The sequence below is a fragment of the Raphanus sativus genome, chromosome 8, assembly GCF_000801105.2.
Source record: "Raphanus sativus cultivar WK10039 chromosome 8, ASM80110v3, whole genome shotgun sequence".
NCBI classification, from domain to species: domain Eukaryota; kingdom Viridiplantae; phylum Streptophyta; class Magnoliopsida; order Brassicales; family Brassicaceae; genus Raphanus; species Raphanus sativus.
The window spans coordinates 18,640,595-18,665,162 of NC_079518.1; the positions used below are offsets into that span (position 1 = coordinate 18,640,595).

General features: G+C 35.8%; 2 protein-coding genes, 1 non-coding gene and 1 pseudogene across 5 annotated transcripts; 2 read left to right on the plus strand and 2 right to left on the minus strand.

The window, feature by feature from the left end:
- The window catches only part of LOC130499028 (uncharacterized), a 127,445-nt pseudogene that overhangs the window by 12,132 nt on the left and 90,745 nt on the right, over window positions 1–24,568 (minus strand).
- On the plus strand, window positions 832–3,334 carry LOC130498917 (uncharacterized). The gene is made up of 2 exons (XM_056992753.1): window positions 832–1,285; window positions 2,494–3,334. The coding sequence occupies exon 2, from the start codon at window positions 2,494–2,496 to the stop codon at window positions 3,169–3,171; it is 678 nt and encodes a 225-aa protein (XP_056848733.1). The 5' UTR covers window positions 832–1,285; the 3' UTR covers window positions 3,172–3,334.
- Window positions 9,763–14,513, minus strand: LOC130498915 (uncharacterized). Of its 3 annotated transcripts, none has more exons than XR_008937947.1 (3): window positions 14,393–14,510; window positions 13,515–13,793; window positions 9,763–10,327 (listed from the first exon to the last, which is right to left on the minus strand). XR_008937947.1 is itself a non-coding variant. In XM_056992749.1 (3 exons), the coding sequence occupies exon 3, from the start codon at window positions 13,002–13,004 to the stop codon at window positions 11,034–11,036; it is 1,971 nt and encodes a 656-aa protein (XP_056848729.1). In that variant the 5' UTR covers window positions 13,005–13,418; window positions 13,515–13,793; window positions 14,393–14,513; the 3' UTR covers window positions 10,826–11,033. The 3 variants fall into 3 exon arrangements, 2 of the variants coding, with proteins under 2 accessions (XP_056848729.1, XP_056848730.1); XM_056992749.1 differs by lacking the exon at window positions 9,763–10,327 and adding an exon at window positions 10,826–13,418 and having other exon boundaries at window positions 14,393–14,513; XM_056992750.1 differs by lacking the exons at window positions 9,763–10,327; window positions 14,393–14,510 and adding an exon at window positions 10,826–13,418 and having other exon boundaries at window positions 13,515–13,851.
- LOC130499359 (small nucleolar RNA R71) lies at window positions 20,699–20,805 on the plus strand. Its single transcript, XR_008938237.1, has one exon. It is a non-coding gene; the product is annotated as a small nucleolar RNA R71 (small nucleolar RNA).

The following is a 24,568-nucleotide window of genomic DNA, read 5'->3' on the forward strand; positions in this document are numbered from 1 at the left end:
ATTTTCTATAAAAAGAGAATAACATTTGAAACCAATGATGAAATATTATAAAGTAAGGAATTTATTTTAATATTATTTTGACTATAATCCAAGAAATTAAGCTCAAGGATATTTTGATGAAATTTTCCTTCTTCGTCAATGAAATATTCCTTTTATGAAAATTTATGTTATTATATATATAACAATATAAATCAAAATAGAACACTAAAAAAAATTAAGAAAAGTTCACACAAAATGGCTATCTCCAAAAACATATTGATCGCATTTGTTTTCAATATCTTCTTAATAGTATCTAATGTTCATTGCTACCCAAGTATTTAATTTCACTTTACTGCTTAATTTTATTTATACTTATATATTTATCTTTTTATAACTGTCAACATTGTAATCATTTGTTTTTAAACAGACTTTGAAGTAAAACAAAACTACAAAAAATGCTACGACAATATTCCGTGTAAACCAAATGACCAAGCATGTGAGAACTTTTGTGCAGCTATGACCATTCAGTTAGTTGGCGGTTGTAGTTCTGGAAAATGTTGTTGTAGGTCAAAAATGTCAAACTAACATTATTAGATATTATAATTTTTGTACTAGTGTCAAGAATACTGTAATAAAGATCCAAAACAATTAGCAACCTGAAATTACATGAAAAAAAAATCTTTGCTTAAGGAAATAAAAAATATTAATTCTGTTATGAATATTGTGTGATGTCTATTATGGAATGTTCTAGATTTACTTGTTCCCTACTCCAAGTTATTAGACTTTGTCTCCAAGTTATGTAATCCTATATAAGGAACTCATTACTCATGGAATAATAACAATTCATTCATCTCTAAGTCATACGATTCTCTCTCTCTCTTTAGTTCGATCTATTCTAAGACAAGAACACTAGGATTAGAACACGTTATCAGCACGAGACTCTAAACCCTAGCTAAAATTTAGCGACCACAAAAACCCTAATTTCAGCCGCAACTTCAAACCTCCATATCTCCCTAACCGTAAGGATCCAGACGGCGAGTAATATATCAAATTGAAGCTCTTGATGAGAAGAATCCATCGCCGCAGACCACGCATCAATCCGACTCCAGACGCGCCGTCACCTCCCAGTGCAAGCCGCGCCGTCAAAGATCATCCAAAACCCTAATAGCCGCCAACTCCTTATCTCTCTTAATTTCGATATCTATTGTTCTTTGATCTCATACTAATCCAACTTTGAAACTTTCATTGTTGATTATTCAAGGTTTCTAAAAGATGAACCAAGGAGAAAAGATCGGCAAAGATTAAGGTAAGATCTCAAGAACCCTAATCTTTACTTGTGGTTCAAGCAATTCGGGTTTCAAACTTCTCTTCATCTTAAATCCGATTTAAAAGTTTTTGCGATTTGATTTGGTTGATTTTAGTTCTTGTTTTATTTTAAAATCAAAACCATAAACCCTTAATAGTTTTACATGACTTTAGTTTTGTATGGACAACAAGTGATACCCCTTTAAGGATGACACGCTATATGTCCAAACAAAATTTAAGGTCAATGTTTAACCTTATCCTAAAAACAGATTTGAATTTTAAACCCTAATCCTTAAAGTTTAAATCTGATTTTAAGAAACCCTAAACCCTAAAATATAAAGCATGTGATTACATGACTTTCGTTTTGTATGGACAACAAGTGATACTACCCCTTTAAGGATGACACGCTATATGTCCAAACAAAACATAAGGTTAATGTTTTCCACATCTTTTGGTCGATGATGCACACCATAATGTGGCTAGACCATGATTTTCTTTTAAGTCAATGATGGATACCAATAGGTATGACTAGACCATATGAAGTAAAGGTCGATGATACGTACTTTTAAATACGATTAGACCATAAAACAAAATCAATGGTCGATGATGTTCACCCTCAGGTGCAACTAGATTTTTCACCTATGATTCACGGTGATCATCCACGATGATCCGCGTTGATCTATGATCCATGATGATCCTCGATGATCCGCGATGATCTACGATGATCAGTGATCCAAGGTGATCCACGGTGATTCCCGATGATCCACAGTGATCCACAATCACCGGTGATGGATGATGCGCACCACAGTGCAGCTAAATCACGATCCGTTTTATTTGGTCGAGGAAGTGTACCGAATGGTACTACTAGACCATTAAATCGCATGGGTCGATGTAGCATACCATATGGTATGGCTATACCATGCACTCGTCCATCCTACTATTTTCAAGGGATTTATAAATCAAACAAGTTGATTAAGAGATGGATAAGTTATGAGAAAGTAAATTTCTAAAGAGAATGCAAACTGGCCGTGTGGCCCTCTTATTTGTTTGATGGCCGTGTGATCTTAATTGTGTAATAGCCGAATGGCATTGGTCACACAAGCCATATGGCTTATTGTTTACATACTGGCCGAGTGCCTTTTATTTCTTGGATAGCCAATGGCATCAGAAATTGTATGTACTAACACAAATCATTTTGATATGATTCAGATGTCGAGACTCCATCACTCGGATTACCCAGCCCTTGATCTCAATGGAGACAATTACCTTGATTGGGCGATGAACACTTCAGCCGATTTAAAGTCTAAAGGACTTGGGAAGTGTATCAAATACGGCAATGATACCCTTGCATATGAAAGGCGTAGAGCTGTTTTGATGATGAGAAAGCATCTCGTGAAGGATCTGTATGATGAGTGCAGTTACATCAACGATCCTTACGATCTCTGGTCGAGATTGAACACCATGTTCTTCGAGCCATTACTAGATGAGTCCATGAAAAAATGGAAGGCTCTGAGGTTTCAGGATTATGAGTCCGTGGATGACTATCACTTTGATCTTATGAGAATCACCTATAGTCTTAAACTATGTGGTGAAGTGATAACAAACTATGACTTGTTAAGCAAGACTCGTGACACGATCCATTCAAAGGAAGTGTTGTTATCACAGAAGGCTAAAGGTTTCACAACCTATTACGACCTTCTCTCATACCTTTCAGCTCTTGAGGAAAAGAAGCAGAAAAGGAAAGTCAACCTCGACAAACTCGACTATGTTATGGAGATCAGTGCCGAGTATCAATGTGAGATGATATACGGTGATGCTGAAGAAGCTAAGAAAAGAAAATTCGGGTGGACTCATATAGATGATGAGATTGGTTTATTCATTGAATAGAGAACCAAATGTGAGCCACGTCCAAGATGTTATTATGGACTGGCCGGCTATTGTTTAAGCCTTTTGACATTCTGATTTCATACTTATGATTTGGTGTTTTGTTTTAAATATAATTTGTCATTCAAATTTCATAGCATTAATAAAAGTTTTTCTTTTATCTTGATTGATTTGCTTGAAAAATATTTTTTATTGACAAACGAGAATGAAAACTCGAGAAGAGTATGTCTAGATCACCACGCCTAAGGCATGGCCTTAAGAGGCAGGAAATTTATCACCTAAAACTCATTGAGAAAGACCCAAAATCCCCACTGGCCATGGACAAGGATACCACAATAACCGTGGTTGTAGATCCAATCATGGCCGAGGAGGGAGTAAAGGTTGAAGTGGCATTTTCAAGCCACCACAAAATGGTTTCAATAATAAACCAATGGGCAGAGCAAAGCAAAAGGAAATGTTTCTTTTAGCTTATGAAAATCGCCAAAGGCATACATATAAAAGAGGTCGAGACTACATTCTCCCTACTGATCTAATACTATGCTAAGGATCAGTGTGATAAGGCATAAAAGCCTAGGTAACCAGTAAGGTTCACCAACGAATTTATACACTTTATGGCATGACCGATTAGCCATCCTGGTCTGAACTTGATTAATAAGGCACAAAGAGTTATCCCATAAGATCTCACGTTGTGAAACATGTACACAAGGGAAACTCAGTAGGCTTCATTGTTCCAAGCAACACGAAAGTATAATCTGATCATGAGGATAGTGAGAACAAAACCCGTGATCATGACCAGACCACAAATTCGTGTATCATGGTCTAAAACCATGCTGACCGTCCAAGCATTACGTTTAAGTGAGGACAAACAAACGTACTTTATAGCATGTTCATTAAGGGGAGAATAAACACTCCGTGTGGTCCATGACCATACTATAAAACCCGAACATGATAAGCCTGGCTGAAGGCCATAAGGCATTATAGCTTGGCCGTATAAGGCATAACCTATAAGGTTGAGACTTCAAAAGTCTATAAGCTTGGGTACACCACAAGAATACATGTATGAAAGATAAGATACATCAGGCCATATAAAGTGAGCATAGATATTCCCGTCTAAAGATGATAAAGGGTCATAATCCAGATATAGACCATCCTAAGAGTCTATGAATAAACCACCACATACCTATGTGCCATCTAGGATGGAATACCTCATCTAAGGATGAGATGAAAATCGGGAATATATGTTGGATAAGAGAACATGATCTTTCTCCCACGAATTCAGAGAGACCATGAGCCAAACAAAGGTGATCATATTGTGGCCAAGGTACACGGATTACATACAAGATGAATCCGACTATCCAACATCATGGAGAAAGCTATAAGCTGGTAAATAGAAAGTGAAAGTGGAATGGTTTTAACCATCCAAGTCTTGGCAAAGATCCTCGGACCAGATATATATGTACTCGACGTCCATAAACAAAGAAAGAATGATAGCCAGACAGACCCGAAAAAATGACTAAGTCATACCAGCTTAGCACCACTATATAAATGTCCTAGTAGAGACATAATCAAGTTGCTGTAGAAGTCTATACAAGATAGACAAGTATGTTCCATATATAAGGAACCTCGGATAGAAAGAGATAAGGTGCTCATAATGATAGATCCGGGTTCATGAAAGAGAAACCATACTAGACAATGAGATAAGACCGGCCGGTCCTAAGGTACAGGTATCATACAATGTAGCCTTGCAAACTACAAAGTATTCAATGATCCTGATAATAATAAAATCTCAATCGATTGTATCATGTCTAGAACGCGATAGAACGCGATGGAACATTATATAAGGTGTCGACACATACACACACTAATAAGTGATAAAGAGAAAGCACTTGAGCATAAGAGATATGCGAGGATCACTAACCCACGTAAGAGTACTCATCATAGAGAAATGAATGGGACGTGGAGTTATAGTAAAGAATGTATATGATGGGCGTATTGGCCAAATACATAAGATAGACGCCATCTAACCAGTGAACAGATGAGTCTTGTGAGGAAAAGAAAATCGTGAGCTGTAGAACATGAAAGTACAGACAAGTGGTCGTACATGTTGCTACATAAAGCATTCAAAAGGAATAGCTTGATCACACAAGGATACTCACAGGGACTAAGGAACAAGGAAATAAATTCCTAGGTGGTGAATGCTACTACCCAATATCGAAATTAATAAAGATTTGGACATCTAAGGAAGATGTAGTAGACATTGGATATATCACTGGATATAAAGGTAACATAAGATACCTTGAGAAATAAGAAAGAAGTTCTCATAGAACAACATCGTTCCTGCGTTGTTCATGGACTGAAATGCAGCTGCATGCGTGTATGTACACACAATATGATAAGACTAAGTGATGCTTAGTAGAAAGTTCTATAAGAACGTTTCTGATCAGTCCATATAGTAGTCAATATATTCCTTGTGTTTATACTTAAAGAAAGGATGATTAAGATGATTGATTCTTGGAAAGGCTATGAAGAGACTACGATGATCTATAGTAGAGATCATTAGCCGTATATGAATGTTGGGATCTATGATCCAACGTACCAAGAATAGATTGATCAAATGGTCTGAGAATCCATCAGATTCACGACCAAAGGGAACCATACCGACTAGGATCATGTCCGACCTAGTTCGACCTTAATCATCATTGGTCCCGACCAATCCATCCCGTCCAGCTTGTTCCGACCAGTTCCTCTAGGTCTTAAATCCGACCTAAACCATCCAAGTGAGAGGAACGTCCTATTGACCAAAAAGTGGCTTAGTTTTGATTAAACTTCAAACTATAACACAATAGCCACTTCATGGACAGACCGTGGACATATACTAAAAGTTCATAAAGAGTTTTGGTCAAAGGATATGAATAAGATATATAGTGGACAAGAACATAATCCGGATGGATTATGGATGATGTCATGATCCGGACAGATCATGGACATACAAAGACATTCATGGTCGAATTTATCTAAGAGAGATAAACCATATGATCCGAATGGACCATGAATATCATGAAAGCATTTTGTTGATGCAGGTTACCAGTCCGATCCACACAGTGCTAAGTCCCAAACCGGCTATGTTTTCACATATGGAGGCACGGGCATTTCATGGAGATCAGTCAAGCAGACTATATCAGCCACATCATCCAATCACTCGGATATATTGGCGATCCATGAAGCAAGCAGAGAGTGTGTCTGGTTGAGACTCATGACACACCATATTCGGACAGCATGTGGGATCACGGATGGTAAAGACGAGCCGACCGTTCTTTACGAAGACAATGCGGCCTGCATAGCTCAGCTCAAAGATGGTTACATCAAGGGTGACAAGACTAAGCATGTTCTCCCCAAGTTCTTCTTCACCCACGATCTTCAGAAAGAAGGAGAGGTCAAGGTCCTCTAAGTCAGATCCAGCGAGAACTCAGCCGACCTCTTCACTTAGGCATTACCAACATGCACGCTCAGGAAGCTTATGCAGCAGATTGGTATGCGATCACTGAGAAGCCTTCAGTGATATTCACTTCAGGGGAAGTAATGCGGCTGTACTCTTTTTCCTATCCATGGCTTCCCGTTTTTACCACATTGGGTTTTTGGGTTTACCATGGAAAGGTTTTAACGAGGCAGTATTCCAAACGCATTACAAACTCTAGACGGTTATGGCATTACAATCTTGGTTTTTAACGAGATAGCATCTTACACGCATAATGGACATCAAGGGGAAGTGTTATGAATATTGTGTGATGTCTATTATGGAATGTTCTAGATTTACTTGTTCCCTACTCCAAGTTACTTGGTCCCTACTCCAAGTTATTAGACTTTGTCTCCAAGTTATGTAATCCTATATAAGGAACTCATTACTCATGGAATAATAACAATTCATTCATCTCTAAGTCATACGATTCTCTCTCTCTCTTTAGTTCGATCTATTCTAAGACAAGAACACTAGGATTAGAACAAATTCACCATATAAGATATATAAATTTAAAATATCAAGATTACTAATGAAGCAAGTCTTCATATACTAATGGTAAATTCGATAATTATTTGGATAGCTAGAATATCAAGTTTTGTTAATTTGACATTTTCAGTGGGAAACCTTTTGATTCTCTTGTTTTAACCGACTCAATACAATTGGATTTGATATGTTAGATTTTTTAAAAGATAACATTTGCGAGTTTGGTTTTGATGGTAAACTTTTCGTTGAAACACCATTTACTTTTCCTCAAAGAAACTATATACATTTTCTCTGTACTTCACATCAAAATATTAAATTGATTAGACAAACCATATAGTCAGCTTATTTTATTGTTAAAAGATATTTTTACTGCACCCATTTTTTTTTACTAATACATCTATCGCGTATAATTTTCAAAAATAAAATATGAAAATGATTTATATAGGTGTTTTTCATGTCACTAATTACATATTATTATCTAATGTTTGTTACATATTTTAAATATCTTATTCTTAATGAAATATGTGTCGATATTACAAAAGAAAATAATAATATCTTTGTTTGTGTAGAACAAATCAACCATAAATATATTGTAGTCTAAATATATTATGTATGACATATTTGTCTTATGTTAACCTGAAAATGGTTATAAGAAATTAAAACTTGAAATAAATACTCAAAATAAAATTATTTATTAGTGATATTGCAAATTAATGCATTTATTATACAACATTAAAAAATTAAAATATCTAAGATTCTACTGAACTAAAATAATAACATACATGTATAAAAAACCTAAGATGCCAAGTTTTTATTAAATAAACTATTGGATTATCCTTACATTAAATAAATGTATATTAAAAATAAATAATAATAATACAAATTAATTAATTTTGACTAAAACTAAGGTAATATTCAATCATAATAATAATCTAAACCTATAACCAATTGACCTTGCAAAATCAGTAACAAATAACAAACTGTATATTAGATATTTTATATAAAGAAAAGAGAATAATATTTGAAACCAATGATAAAATAATATGATAAAGTATTATACGGTAAGGAATTTATTTTAATTTTATTTTGACTATAATCTAAGAAATTAAGCTCAAGGATATTTTAATGAAAAATTTCTTTTATGCATATTAAAGCTACTATATATATGTGTGTGTATATATATATATATACAATATAAATAAAAATAGAACACTAAAAATTAAGAAAGTTCATACAAAATGGTCATCTCCAAAAACATATTAATTGCATTTGTTTTCACTATCTTCTTCATAGTATCTAAGTGTAGTTAATGTCACTAATTAAATATTTATTACCTACTTTTTAATGTATATTTTAAATCTTATATTTATTATGAAATATGTGTTGATATTACATTAGCAATTAATAATATTTTTTGTGCAGAACAAAACAACCATAAACATATTGTAATCTAAATATATTATGCATGATGTATTTGGATTATGAAAAACCCCATATGCCAAGTTTTTGTTAAATAAACTTTTGGATTCGTCAAAAACTAAATATATAAATTTTTTAAAAATATTTATTTTATAATATTAAATATATAATATAAATTAAATTTTTTGACTTAAACTAAGGAAATAATCTATAACCGATAGAACTTGCACAATCAGAAACAAATAACAAATTATATATTGACAAGATATTTTCTATAAAAAAGAGAATAACATTTGAAATCAATGATGAAATATTATAAAGTAAGAATTTATTTTAATATTATTTTGACTATAATCCAAAAAAATTAAGTTCAAGGATATTTTGATGAAATTTTCCTTCTTCGTCAATGAAATATTCCTTTTATGAAAATTTATGTTATTATATATTTAACAATATAATCAAAATAGAACACTAAAAAATTAAGAAAAGTTCATACAAAATGGCTATCTCCAAAAACATATTGATAGCATTTGTTTTCACTATCTTCTTCATAGTATCTAATGTTCATTGCTACCCAGGTAATTAATTTCTCTTTACTTTTTACTTTTATTAATACTCATATATTTATCTTTTTTATAACTGTCAACATTGCAATCATTTTGATTTTAAACAGACTTTGAAGTAAAACAAGACTACAAAAAATGCTACGACAATATTCCGTGTAAACCAAATGACTGAGCATGTGAGAACTTTTGTGCAGCTATGACCATTCAGTTAGTTAGCGATTGTAGTTCTGGAAAATGTTGTTGTAGATCAAAAAGGCCAAACTAACATTATTAGATAAATTTGAGTGATTTACACTTAGAGTCACATTATGACTTTACATATCATTATAGGTCACTTTCTACTACTTAGACACTTTATTCTAACTATCTTCTTTCTCTTTCCTTCTTTACTAACTAAAGCATAACTATAATATAATTTTATAGGTCCCACTGCTTTCCTTCTTCTCATTCTCATGTTCTTTATATTTTGTTTTATTTTTTTCTAGGCATTTGATTTTAGTAAAAACATGATTAAAATGAATAAAAAACAAATGGAAAAACACATTTAAATAGTAGAATATCAATAATCATAATTAAATAATTTTTCAGGGTGTATACAAACAAGCATGTACAACAATTTCATTGTATACAAACATTTAATATGTCTATCATAAAACATATGTACATATTCTTTCGTGTACAACAATCTCATTTTCAAATGGAATGTGTGTACATGAACATTGTTTACAGAAAATGTGTACATGTACATGTACATGGTTATATAGTGCTTGTCTAAATCCATAAGAACACTTCCTTTCCATCTTATACACATTGTACATGGTTATATACCTTGTGTAAGGTCACAAGAAATATAATTGTTGGTATATAGACTTATAAATCCTTTGATCCCTTTTCTATATATTTTCACGTATGTACGGTCAAAAGAATATCCACATGTACACAAATGTTTACCTTCCTCATGTACAGCATTTTTACATTATCCACGAGTACACATTTGCGATATGCATATTACCTACATGGTCATTTACAAAAGAAAATATTTACACACATGTACTATCTGTATCACCATCTTCTTGAGTGATGATGACTTTCACGTTCAACAAGAGAAAGAGACGATTACACACATGTACTATCTGTATCACAACTTCTCTTCCCATTCTCACTGCTTAATACTCTATATCATCCACAAAAATAAACCAAAAGAATTTATATATTACACAAACTTTTAAAGACTGCACTCAGTTTAAGAAATCTAAAGATTATCCAAACATCTAACTTTCTCTCTACCTTAGCAACAAAACAAAATCTCGTCTTTATAAAGCTTACAGTTTTTCAAAGCTAATGAACAAGGATTGATTCAAAGTTGGAACAATTCAAAAGTAAAACCAACACGCAAAATCAACCAGCTGAAGAAAGAATCAATAAATAAGTACAAAATCTAAACCTTTAAATCTAGATGGAAAATGAGACAGGAGACGTGACAGATAGATAGATAAGTTCCCGAGCTAGTAATCCTTCTTGCGGATTAGAAGAAAGGGGATTCAAAGAACCTAGAAGATGATAACTGGTGAAGAAGGATCAACTTAGAGATGCTAAGATCGTAGAAGATGAAGTTGCTTGCACAGAAAGTAATAAGGGATTTGGAAGATTTGTAAATTGTATTATTATTATTATTCAAAGCTCTGTGAAGGCTACGCCTTTTATAATAAAACAGAGAATCCTAATCTAATAACGTAAAAGATGATTATCGTAACAAATCGATAATTATCCAAAGTTAAGGAAATATAAAGAAAACCAATTCTTAAAACGCTGAAGTCGGCGTAGATATTGCAGTGACATAATCCTGTCACAATACTCCCCCGTTGAGAACATACTTGTCCTCAAGTATGAAATCCTGGATACTTGGCAACAAAGTCCTGATAGAATTCCCAAGTAGCATCGTCAGGAGGATGTCCCTTCCACTGAACCTTCGTCACAGCCCTGTTATGGTGTTTGACCATCTTCTTCTCAAGGATTATTTCAGGTTCTTTAACTCTTACAATGTCCGTAAGGTACTGAGGCAGAACTGGTGGTGAGGTAGACGGATTAGGACAGAGCTTAAGTTGACTCACAGGAAAGACATTACGAGTTGAAGCATTGGGTGGAAGAAGAAGCTTGCGGTAAGGAACGGTGTGCTGTGTCTCTAGCGTGTCCAGCTCCTGAAGATGAAGTGAAGCAATCTGAGGTCCTGGTAACTTGAGTTTGTTGAGACTGCTTCCTGTGATTTCTTTGGGACTGTTTGGTGTAATACCTCTGAGAACATGTTTCAAACCGTTAAAGTTAAACTCCATTCGCAGGTTTAGAAAGTCCCACAGAATTGGTCCCGAAGTAGATAGCCACTGAACACCAAGCACCAAGTCGCTGCATCCCAAAGGCAAGGTTCGTATTTCAGAACTAAACACGTATCCCTGCATCTTCCAAGAAAATGTACTACACTTGTACTTAGTAATCAGTTCTCTACTTGCTGCGACGACTGGCGTTGGCTTGATTGGTATCAAAGTACACCCTAAGCCTTTAGCAATATCTACATCAAGAAAGTTATGAGTGCTGCCTAGGTCAATTAATATATTCAACTTCCGTTTACCGTACTGCCCCGGTAGACGCATACAGTTAAACGTCGGCGTTCCACTTAAGGCGTGTGCAGAGATAGTGGCGACCTTGTTGTATTGATCATCGAGAGTTGTTTCACGTATTTGTTCTTCTAGCGCAATTTCGGCGTCGAACTCTGTATCAGCTTCCAAGAACAAGAATTCAGCACGCCGGTGTTTGAGATGATGACCAGGTGTAAATGGCTCCTCACAAAACATGCATAAACCCTTACGTTTTCTTTCTTGCATCTCTTCAAAAGAGATCCGTTTCTGTGGTGTATTAGAAAGTAGGGGTTCTTTGTTTTGATTCCCACCAGTGTAAGGTGTAGAAGGTGTTGAGGTGCTGTGTTGATTCTTGTTGGGTTGTGAAAATTTTGATCTTTGAGACGAGTTGTTGGACGTCCTCGTAGGTGTGTGCAACAAAGCGAGCTCGTGAAGTTTTGCTATTTTTGCAGCTTCAGGGACTGTAGTGACCTTGAATTGACGTACGTGAAGAGCGAGATGCTGGTTCATGTTTGTCAAAAATATGCTCAAGGCATGATCTGGAGCAAGTGTGATCCTTGTCATAGCGGAATCAAACTTTTCCAGATACACATCAATGGTGTCGGTTCCTTGTTTCAAGCTAACTAACTCCGATAAGGGATCATCGAAAAGCTCACTGAAACGTTCCGAGATTGCGGCAACGTATTCTGGCCACAGAGGGAACTGGTTGTAGCGGTTTGCGATGTAGGAGTGATGCCATTGGAGAGCTTTGCCCGTCATGTGAAGAGAGGCGAGTCGAACCTTTAGTTCTGGTGGCGTGCTATCAATTGAGAAAAATTGTTCACAGCGGTAAATCCATTCCCTGAGTTCCGAACCGTCGAACATTGGGAAGCCAATTTTCGTCAGCCGTGCTGATAAGCCGTGATGGTGGGGTGGGTTGTTGTTGGTATTATTGACGTTAGTGGTCATTGTCTTTGATGTGACCTGCTCTGGGTTGGGACGATCTGGTGGGTCCTTAGGTTGGGGAGTTCCTTCGGTGATCTCAGAAGTTTCTTCGGCTTGTTTCCCATCACGATGTGTAAAGGGATTAGTGTTGATAAACTTTTCTATGAGATCCTTGAGAGCATTGATTTCGTTGCGGAGTTCCTTGCGGATCTCTTCTGTTTGTTGGGTTTGTGATGAGCGTAGCTCGTCGATTTGTTTAGCCATGTCGTTTAAAGCGGTGGTAGCCCTTGTGTCCATGTTGGTCTTGAGGAGTTCTAGGTCTGATACCAATGAGACAGGAGACGTGACAGATAGATAGATAAGATAAGTTCCCGAGCTAGTAATCCTTCTTGCGGATTAGAAGAAAGGGGATTCAAAGAACCTAGAAGATGATCACTGGTGAAGAAGGATCAACTTAGAGATGCTAAGATCGTAGAAGATGAAGTTGCTTGCACAGAAAGTAATAAGGGATTTGGAAGATTTGTAAATTGTATTATTATTATTCAAAGCTCTGTGAAGGCTACGCCCTTTATAATAAAACAGAGAATCCTAATCTAATAACGTAAAAGATGATTATCGTAACAAATCGATAATTATCCAAAGTTAAGGAAATATAAAGAAAACCAATTCTTAAAACGCTGAAGTCGGCGTAGATATTGCAGTGACATAATCCTGTCACAGAAAACAATGAGATTTATAAGATTTTGTGAACAAATTCGTAGAAAAATACAGACTTTCAAATAAGAACAAGAAAAAGGTTGTTCTTACAATACTGAGTGCGGCAGTGTCAGTGGAGGAGTACAGTGATAATCCAAGAGCCAATGAAGAATTTGTTAGTTGGGATAAAGAAGTGGCGGTTAGATCTGAAGAAATTTGTGTTCTTGATGATTGGTATGGAAGAGATTTACTGTGAATCCAAAACAAACAAAAAAATCAATTGACTTTTAGAGGGGGAGAGAAGAACTCTGAAATCCGGCGCGGATAATACTAAGGCACAGAGAAGATGATATTTCGTTAATAACAAAGTAAGTTTGGATTTGTCTCCATCTTGGATATTTCCCATGTTCGGAATCGCGCTAGGCGTGAGTCGGGCGGACGGTATGGGCCTAGCGAGTTAGCAAAAAATCGGAGATTAATCGGGGATTAAACGGGGATTTATTTTCAACATTTTCTTTATATTAAAAATATATATATGTACATTTACAAGTTTGTGGGAAAGTTAAGTGTCTGACAATGTGGTCTACTGGTATGTTGTTGGGTGTTTGAGTCTTGAGTCATGGGTTCAACTCTCTATAACGTTAATTTTGATTCGTTATTTTTAATGAGAGCAAATTTAAACATCCCACATCAGAGATGTTTGAAGTTTGTTAAGTGGAACACTCCTTATAAATAAGGCATGATGATTCTTGAAGTGAAAACTCAAATGGGATATAATTGAGCCGAGGCCCGTCTTCAAAGTTGGGCTTCCGTCAAATTTAATTTAGCAATAAATCGGTTATTATTCTGATTAAGTAGCGATTAAGTGCATTAAATGGTTTATTGACCGTTGACCGATTTTAATTGCCGAGTTGGTCAAAGCGCGACGGTTGGACTCCGAGCAGCGAATTCTCGGCCGTATAATCGGCTGTCCGGGCGCGTTTTTGAACCTGGGATATTTCTACTCTTTTAATATTTTATTATTATAGTTAGAATATAACTAAAGGTAACTAAGCAAGTATAACAATGAATATTTATATTGACTTTAGTTGGTAAAAAGTGTGTCGGTAGCTTAAAGTGACCTCAGCTGTTATAATAACTCAAAAAGTGACCTGAGATGTAATAATTTCATAATTTTTTATATTATTGTCAAGAATACTGTAATAAAGATCCAAAACGATTAGCAACCTGAAATTACATTAAAAAAAATCTTTACTTAAAGGAAATAAAAAATTTTGATTCACCATATGAGATATATAAATTTAAAATATCAACCATAAACATATTGTAGTCTAAATATATTATGTATGACATATTTGTCTTATGTTAACCTGAAAATGGTTATAAGAAATTAAAACTAGAAATAAATACTCAAAATAAAATTTTCTATTAGTGATATTGCAAATTAATGCATTTATTATACAACATTAAAAATTAAATTTTCTAAGATTCTACTGAACTAAAATAATAATATACATGTATGAAAAACCTCAGATGCCAAGTTTTTATTAAATAAACTATTGGATAATCCTAACATTAAATATATGTATATTAAAAATAAATAATAATAGTACTACAAATTATATTTGACTAAAACTTAGGTAATATTCAATCATAATAATAATAATCTAAACCTATAACCAATTGACCTTGCAAAATCAGTAAGAAATAAGTGTTGATGTTATATTAGCAATTAAAAATATTTTTTTTTGTGTAGAACAAAACAACCATACACATATTGTAATCTAAACTAGATCTTGACCCGTGCGCCCGCACGGGTACTAATTTTCTATTTTAATTTTTTTTATTTATACTAAATGATGTATCTTATTATATTTGATCGTTTTACATTGACTAAGCTAGAGGTTGATATTTGGATACTCACTCGAATTGGATTAAAATCTATTCAGATTTGAGTTTTTTGAGTTTAAAGATTCCAGCTGTATTCGGTTGTTTATAAATTTTGGTTCCGGTTTGATGCGGATCTTTACAGGTTTGGATAACCCGTTTAAATTGTTTTTGAATTTTAAAAATTTATATATACTTTAAATTTTCCTGAATCTAAAAATAAAAATAATATAACATATAAAAATAATATATCATATAAATTTGAATAATATAAATCCGCTTGGATATTTATCCAGTTTTGGTTCAAATTTGGTGATACTTTCTCGTTCAGATTTTTTAAATGAAGAGTTGATATTATAATTTCAATTAATTGTTTGTCCAATAAAAAGTACTTTTAAGCTGATAAAAATATATATTTTCGACATTGATTTAATGGAAAAGTGAATGAAGTTTATTTAAATCAAATTTAATTTAGGAAAAAAAATTAACATTTACCGAATATTTAACATGTAATTTTTGCTTAATATATTGGAAAGTGATTTAGTGAACAATGAGAATATGGAAATCTATTCTTAGAATATTTGGTTAAAAAGATTCTTTCAATCACGTTTAAAAAATATCAGTTTAGATATTTTTATAATCACGTTTAAAAATATCAGTTTAGATATTTGGTAAGATTTCATAATCTTAGTTTAAATAATTTTGATACATTAGACGAAAAATCTGTTAAAATAACTCAGTTTAAATAAGGAAATTAAATTTGGATAGTTTAGAAATATAATTAAATGATAAAAAATCTAGTGGCATAGACTTGTAATTATTTAGGAAAACTAAGGGTTAATTCTAATTTGTACTTCACTTTTAATAGATTAAATATATTATGCATGATGTATTTGGCTTATGAAAAACCCCATATGCCAAGTTTTTATTAAATACACTTTTGGATTCGTCTAAAACTAAATATATAATTTTTTAAAAAATATTAAATTTATAATATTAAATATATAATATAAATTAAATTTTTTGACTTAAACTAAGAAAATAATCTATAACCGATAGAACTTGCAAAATCAGTAACAAATAACAAAACATACATTGACAAGATATTTTCTATAAAAAAGAGAATAACATTTGGAACCAATGATGAAACAACTTGCACATCATTGGTTGGACTAGCAATCGCTTCTACCCACTTGGAGACATAGTCCACAGCAACCAAGATGTACTCATTCTTGTGAGAGACTGGGAATGGTCCCATGAAATCGATCCCCCAGCAGTCGACACTTCAACTTCCAAGATGTAGTTCTGAGGCATCTCGTTTCTCTTGCTTATACTCCCCATCCTTTGGCATGAATTGCATCGTGATATGAAAGCGTGAGCATCTCTGAACATAGTATGCCACCAGAAACTGGCTTGGAGGATCTTGGATACTGTTTTGAAGGTGGCAAAGTGACCAGCATAAGAAGAACCGTGACAGTGGTGAAGGATCCCTGGAATATCAGCCTCTGGAACACACCTCCTGAAGATCCCATCTTTGCCTTGCCGATATAGATACGGCTCATCCCAGAAGTAGTGCCTTGCTTCCCTTAGAAATTTCCTCTTCTCATTCCCAGTGAACCTCAATCTCAGCTGCCAAGAAGTTGGCAATCTCAGCAAACCATGGAAGGTTCGGGTACTGCTTCTGGATCACTGCAACGAATGCTCCTTCTACGCGAGAACAGTCCTTGATGACAGGTGACGACTGTTCCAAGTTGCACAGACCAATCGCGTTGACGTATTCCATCGGTTGTTCCTCGCCAAGAACTGTCTCATCTGACACTTTCATTCTAGAGAGATGATCTGCCACGCCATTATCAACCCCCTTCTTGTCTCTTATCTCCAGATCAAATTCTTGAAGCAAGAGGATCCATCTTAAAAGCCGCGGTTTAGCATCTTTCTTCGTGAGTAAGTACTTGAGAGCCGCGTGGTTTGTGTGCACAATCACCTTTGATCCAACCAGATAGGATCTGAACTTCTCAAAAGCGAACACGATGGCAAGGAGCTCCTTCTCTGTGGTTGCGTATCGGCACTGAGCTTCATCTAAGGTCCTGCTTGCATAGTATATCACATGAAGCTTCTTGTTTTTACGCTGTCCAAGGACTGCTCCCACTGCAAAATCACTTGCATCTGTCATGATCTCAAAAGGAAGATCCCAGTGTGGAGGTTGGACAACTGGTGCACTAACTAGAGCTCCCTTGATCGTGTGAAATGCGGCTAGGCAGTCGCTGTCAAAGGCGAACTGAGCTTCTTTGCAGAGCAACCGAGTGAGTGGTCTCGCGATCTTAGAGAAGTCCTGGATGAACCTCCTATAGAAACCAGCGTGTCCCAAGAAACTCCTGATTCCCTTCACTGAAGTCGGTGGTTGCAGACTCATCATAACCTCGATCTTTGCCTTGTCCACCTCAATGCCTTTCTCGGATATCTTGTGTCCCAGAACAATCTCATCTCTAACCATGAAGTGGCATTCCTCCCAGTTCAGCACCAGATGCTTCTCCTCGCATCGCTTCAGTACCCTGCACAAATTTGACAAACAGACATGAAAGGAGCTTCCATAGACGCTGAAATCTTCCATGAAAACCTCCATTATTTCTTCGATCAGATCAGTAAAAATCGACATCATGCAGCGCTGGAAGGTCGCTGGAGCATTGCAAAAGCCGAAAGGCATCCTCCTATATGCATATGTTCCATAAGGACATGTGAACATCGTCTTCTCCTGATCGTCTGGGTGGATGGGAATCTGAAAGAAACCTGAATAACCATCTAAAAAGCAATAGTAAGGGTGGTTAGCCAATCTCTCAAGCATTTGATCAATAAAAGGAAGTGAAAAGTGATCCTTACGAGTCTCATCATTAAGCTTACGCAAATCAATGCACATGCGATGACCAGTGACTGTTCTAGTAGGGATCAATTCATTCTTTTCATTGGTTACCACAGTGATCCCACCCTTCTTAGGTACTACATGCACAGGAGTAACCCACTTACTATCAGAGATCGCATAGATCACACCTGCTTCTAGAAGTTTCATTATCTCTTTCTTTACAACATCTTTTAGATTTGGGTTTAACCTCCTCTGATGTTCTACAGAAGTCATCGATTCATCTTCCAGGTGTATTCTATGCATGCACAGATCAGGTGAAATGCCAGGTATGTCAGCTAGAGAATAACCCAATGCCTTACGATATTTTCTCAGTTCACACAAAAGCAGAGCAGTCTCGGCATTGTTCAGGTCAGCATTCACAATGACAGGATATGTAGAGTTGGGTCCAAGAAATGCATACCTGAGTCCCTTGGGAAGGGATTTGAGCTCTACCTTTGGAGCTTTCAGCTCGCTCCATGAGTCATCGGTCTGAGCTGCCGGAACAGACGGGTTCTGAGGCGCGGTTGTTCCAGCCGATGTGCTGGACTCGCTGTTCTCCCCCAGACTTAGATTTGCCACCATCCTTTCAATACTCATGGCTGAATCCAGGAACTTTGCATAGGCATCAGCATCAACACTCTTTAAGCTCTGCTCGGCTTCAGCTCTGACTAAGGTGAGTTCAAGAGGATCATCGGTGAGAATCTCCTCAATCATTCCCTCATGCGGCTCTAGCGGATCACCATCTTCTTGGACAGTGAAAGTTTGTCCATCCAAAATCGGCTTCTTGAGCATCTGATTCATCTCAAACTTCATCACAATATCTCCAAGATGGAGATCAATCTTTCCTTGTCGGACATCAATGATAGCTCCAACAATGCATAGGAATGGTCTGCCCAGAATCAAGGGATCCTTTGACTCCTCCTCGAGTTCCAGAACAACGAAATTGGCAGGGACCAGTGTGTTCCCAACCAAAACTTGAAGATCTTCAAGGATCCTAACTAGAGACTTCACAGATCGATCTGCGAACACTAGGGACATCCTGGTAGGCTTGAAGTCCGTGTATCCAAGGCGCTTAGCCACAGAATAGGGCATGAGGTTTATACTTGACCCTAGGTCGACCAGTGAGCATGAGAAGACTGTTCTCCCAATCTGAACCGACTAGACAAATTTTTCCGGATCACCCAGCTTCTTGATCCTTCTGTTCTGGAGCACTGCACTGCACTCCTTAGAGACAATCATGAACTCTCTGTCATCGGATATCTTCCCAGAGATCAGTCCTTTCACAAAGCTACGCATGGATGGTATCATCTGGATCGCACTCATCAGATGGAGCTTGTCAGTTAGGTCTTCCAGAATCTTCCTGCACTTCATCTCCTCCTTATCCTTGCGTGTAACCTTAGCTGGAACAGGGTAGGGTACCTTTGGTACATACTGACGAGCAGGAGAAGGTGCTGCAGTCGGTGGAACAACCCCAGCGGGTCGTTCTGCTTCAGTCGGAGCAGTCTCAGTAGGTTGTTCTGCCTCTTCCTCATCTGTAGGTACAACTTCAGGCGGTTGATCCGACTCCTTCTGCTTCCCTTTCTCAGCCGATGTGAATTTTCTGGGGTCCAGATCAGGCAGTTGCTTTCCACTCCTTAGACCCACTGCATTGCACTCCTTGGGATTTTTATCTGTTTTTCCAGGGAGAGTTCCTTGCTGTCTCTTCACACTCTCAGCAGTCTGAGCAATCTGAATATCCATCTGTCTCATATGGCTTGAGACATTGTCATACTTGGCACTCAGGTCATTGAACATATGATTCATTCTGGTGTTGATGTCGTTGGTGACCTGGTTCAGTGTTTTTCCCTGGATCTGCTGACTTTGGAGCAGTTGACTCATCATATTTGCGAGGCTCTTCATGTCATCATGCGGAGCAGTCTGAGCCGGTTGTGCAGCTTACTGATTAACCGGCTGTTTCTGGTTGTGGAACTGGGCATTCTGAGCTGGGTTGAGGACAAAGGTTCTTCCCTGATTGCCATAAGGCCTTTGGTATCCACTGTTCTGACCCTGATTGCCTTGAGCCTTATCGTCTGGTTTAGGGGCATTGAACAGGTGGGGATTGTTCCTCATGTTAGGGTTCGGGTGATAGTTCTTGAACTGCCATCCTTGCCCATTCACATAGCTCACTTCATGCTGATCTTCAGCCAACTGACCTGCCTCTGATGTGCCTTCCGCGGTTGCTTTATCCTGAGGGGATTCTTCCATGATGAAGACCTGGTTCTGATTGCTCTTAATCAGTTGATCGACCTTGGCAGAGAGCTCATCAATCTTGCTGTTTTCAACGCTGTTCACCTTTTTAGTGCGGTCAGTCTCGCGGTTGTTATCAGCTGAGGTTGAAGCCATGTTCTCAATCAATGCGAAGGCACCTTGAGTGGACTGGGTCATGAAATCTCCATTACTGGCTGAATTCAAAGCGTTCCTGTACTCCCAGCCTACTCCATCGTAGAACACTCCCAACAGATAGTCTTCCTCAAAACTGTGATGTGGGCACTCTCTGCGGTAGACATTGAATCGCTCCCATGCATCGCAGAACGGCTCGTCTACTAGCTATTTGAAGGTCGTGATCTTCTGTCTCAGAGCTGCTGTCTTCGATTTCGTGTAGAAGTGGCTCAAGAAAGCAGATCGGACTTGTTCCCAAGTGGTAAGTGATCCAGTAGGTAGGGAATCTAGCCTGCGAGAAGCTTTCCCATTAAGAGAGAAAGGGAACAGAGTACACTTGATGTAATCGGGTGGTACTCCATTCGCCTTAGTGAAACCACACATCTTCTCAAAGTTCTCGATGTGGTCCATCGGTATATCAGCAGGAAGTCCATTGAAGATCTTCCTTTGCACCAGACTTATCAAGGCTGGCTTGATCTCAAAGTCTTGCCTAGTGCACGGTGGAGGGTTGATGGCAGATCGCGTAGCAGGCAGATTACGCAGTAGGTTTCTCTGGCCGATCGGAACAACCTCCTCCGGTTGGTTCTGCTGATTCGCAGCATTCAGAGCAGCTTGCTTGGCAGCAGCTTGCTGCGCTTGGATCGTTTGCTGCATCTGCTGCATTTGCTGTTGCATGAGTGCAAACGCAGCAGTGAGATCATCCTGGTGATCACCCATGTTGGTGTTCGTAGATCTCGGCTGTTGACGGTTCTGTCGTTCCAATCTCGCTAGTTCTTCGTTGGTAAGCTGATGCAATGGTCCTTGTGCGTTGCTCCGAGTATGTCTACTGGTCATGCACCTGGATCATCAGCTGAAACAAAGAAATAAACACGAGTTATATATCTTAGTTGAACACTAACAATGAATCCTTGCTACTGCCAAGTTAACAGTTGCAATTGTAGTACTTGAGATTCAAATCCAGAGGACCAGTCTACACTCTAATTCTATAAGTTCCGAAATCAAGCTAAGATGAAGATATGAATTTGGTTATAAAGTGACAACAGTTAACAAGCAAATAAAACACGAGATTGATTCAATTAAACTAGAGCTAGCCTAGGGTATTTCATTGGGTGTTGAATTGGAGCCAAACAATTATTCAAGCGCGATGAAGTGCTTTCTAGAACTCGGATCACTCAGCTGGAACACTCCACTGTCGTGGCAGTGATCGCTTTGTAGATCGATCTCACCACCTAACTGTCATTGGGATGAAGATCGATTGCAAGCTTTAGAGAACAGGTCCGATCAGTTCACTTACCACCCTAATATCTACTTTCGCTGATTAGGGATACTAAGCTCATTCGATACATTTCAAGTTATCTCCTAAGCGGTTAACTAGGCGATGAACTAGTGGTCTAACATCAAGTGATCAGGTTAATGAAAGCAGTAAGAACAATATAAATGAAGAACAATTATGGATCGCTTATCTATGTTTAGCTCATGTCTCAACACCCTAAAAACCCTAGGCGAGCAAGGCTACTACTCGATCATGATGCAGATAATCAAAGACATAAATCCTGAATAAAATTGCATAAGAACAGAGTATGAAACAATAGGGTTCAAATGATCTTCTCTATGAGAGGATGGATTCTTCTCCCTTACAAGTTGCAGATCGCAATATCACAGTGTTCTCTTCTAAAAACTAGCGTAAGAAAATAGTAAAAAGATAGATGGCGTTTTATATGGAGGCGCCAATCAGAAGAAAAAAGATTAGGGCAACATGGCTTTAATTCCCGAAATATTAGTTTCCATATTCGTTGGGAACAATCTGCGGATCACTCCGTCTGCTTGTTCCGCTTGAGATAGAACAGTCTCGGGACTGTTCTACTTGAGTGTTCTCCGCAGAATTGCTCCAAAAGGACATCTTTTCATCATGCACCTTCTCTTCTCTCTTCTACTAACTCCAGACCTGTAAAATGTCAAAAAGGACTAGACTGACACGAATTAGTGACTTGAAACAAATGAAAACATATATACAATGATGTATATCAATTCGTTTTCACTATCTTCTTCATAGTATCTAAGTGTAGTTTATGTCTCTAATTAAGTATTTATTACCTACTTTTTAATGTATATTTAAAATCTTATATTCATTATGAAATATGTGTTGATGTTATATTAGCAATTAATAGTATTTTTTTGTGCAGAACAAAACAGCCATAAACATATTGTAATCTAAATATATTAAGCATGATGTATTTAGCTTATGAAAAACCCTATATGCCAAGGTTTTATTAGATAAACTTTTGGATTCGTCTAAAACTAAATATATAATTTTCTAAGAAATATTAAATTTATGATATTAAATATATAACTAGATTCTGACCCGCCCTTGGAGAGGGCGGGTATATTTTTTGTTTTAACTTTTTGAGAAATTTAATTTTTATATTTGTGTTATTTTTAATCATATTTACGTTTAATATTAATTTAATTTAGTAAAATTTTGGTTAATATATTAAATATGTCAAATTGTATAACTATACATTTGTACCACATGCATATAAGAGATTATTTTAAACTTTATTCTTAAAGTTTGCAACATATTTTATTTATAATAGTTTTCTAACATAATTAGTCAAGAATATTTTGTACCTAAAAACCCCGATTCAGAATCGACTCGAAAATCAAAATCTCGTACTCTGTTAGACTTGACCTATATACTCGAACAGTTTTTAAAGTGTTATATCTGACGACCAATATCAAATCTAACCCGCACCGAAAACTGAATTTTCTTTTGAAAAATGTCTTAAGAAAATAATTTTTAATATCTATTCTATTAAAACAACAACACGACCTATTGATATAAGTTAGTCAAAAAAATTTAATACAGTTATTAAATTCTGACCCGCTTTTAAAAGGGTGTGTTTATTTTTTGTTTTACATTTTAAAATTTTTTAATTAAGGATTGATATATTTTTTGTTTTATGTTTTAGAAAATTAATTTTTATATTTGTGATTTAGTTATATTTGTGTTTTTCTTTGTAATATATTTTTACTAAATGATTATTAAAAGGATTTAATAGTTATATTAAAATAGTTAGCCACACTTATATCAATAGGTCATGTTCATGAAAATATTTTACACAAATATGATGACAAAAAAAAACACAAATATGATTTAGAAACACAAATATGAAAATTATTTTTTCTTTAAAATGTAAAACAAAAATATATCCGCCATTTGAAGGGCGGATCAGAATCTAATATTCTGTTACATATATATATACAAATGGTATGTTATTCACTAACTTTAAGTATATTCACATTTAATAAATAATTTTTAATCAATTAACCTAACCGTTAAACTAAAATCCGTCATTTTCACCGTCTAGAGTAACAATTAAACGAAGAACACTATTAATAATAAAATATTTTCTTTTATTATTTTATTATATAAAATATTAGTTTAATCAGATGTAATTTTTATTTTGAATAAAGTATATTAACCCATTAATTCAACCTACTTTTTTAAAAATTAAAAATATTTTGACTTTATTTAACCTTTTTATTTTGAAAGAATGTTAAATTGATATTGTTCCAAAAACCATCTCACATCTATATTATTAAAGTTGAAGTACAAAATGGAGATGTTTGGAAATAAGGATAATAGAATAAATGAGATATGTTTGGTAATATGAATAGTAGAATAAATGAGATATGTTTGGCAATACGGATAGTAGAGATGTGTACTTTCTTTCATTTACATATTTAGCCATTGTATTTTCAGTAAATTAATAACAAATGAAAATTAATTGGAAACATGAATAACATAATTAATACTTCTTTTTATTTAAACATTTAGCTATTGTTTTTATAATAAATTAAACAACCTTCTTTCTATATTTCTTTTTATTTAAAATTATGTCACTATATTTATAATTGTTTTTATTTAACATTCTTAATGGTGAAAATAAAAACACAAATTGAA

What these genes read in the sequence shown, in the direction of transcription:
- LOC130498915 (XM_056992749.1), bottom strand. Translation starts at nt 13,004, where the DNA reads ATGGACACAAGGGCTACCACCGCTTTAAACGACATGGCTAAACAAATC.
- LOC130498917 (XM_056992753.1), top strand. Translation starts at nt 2,494, where the DNA reads ATGTCGAGACTCCATCACTCGGATTACCCAGCCCTTGATCTCAATGGA.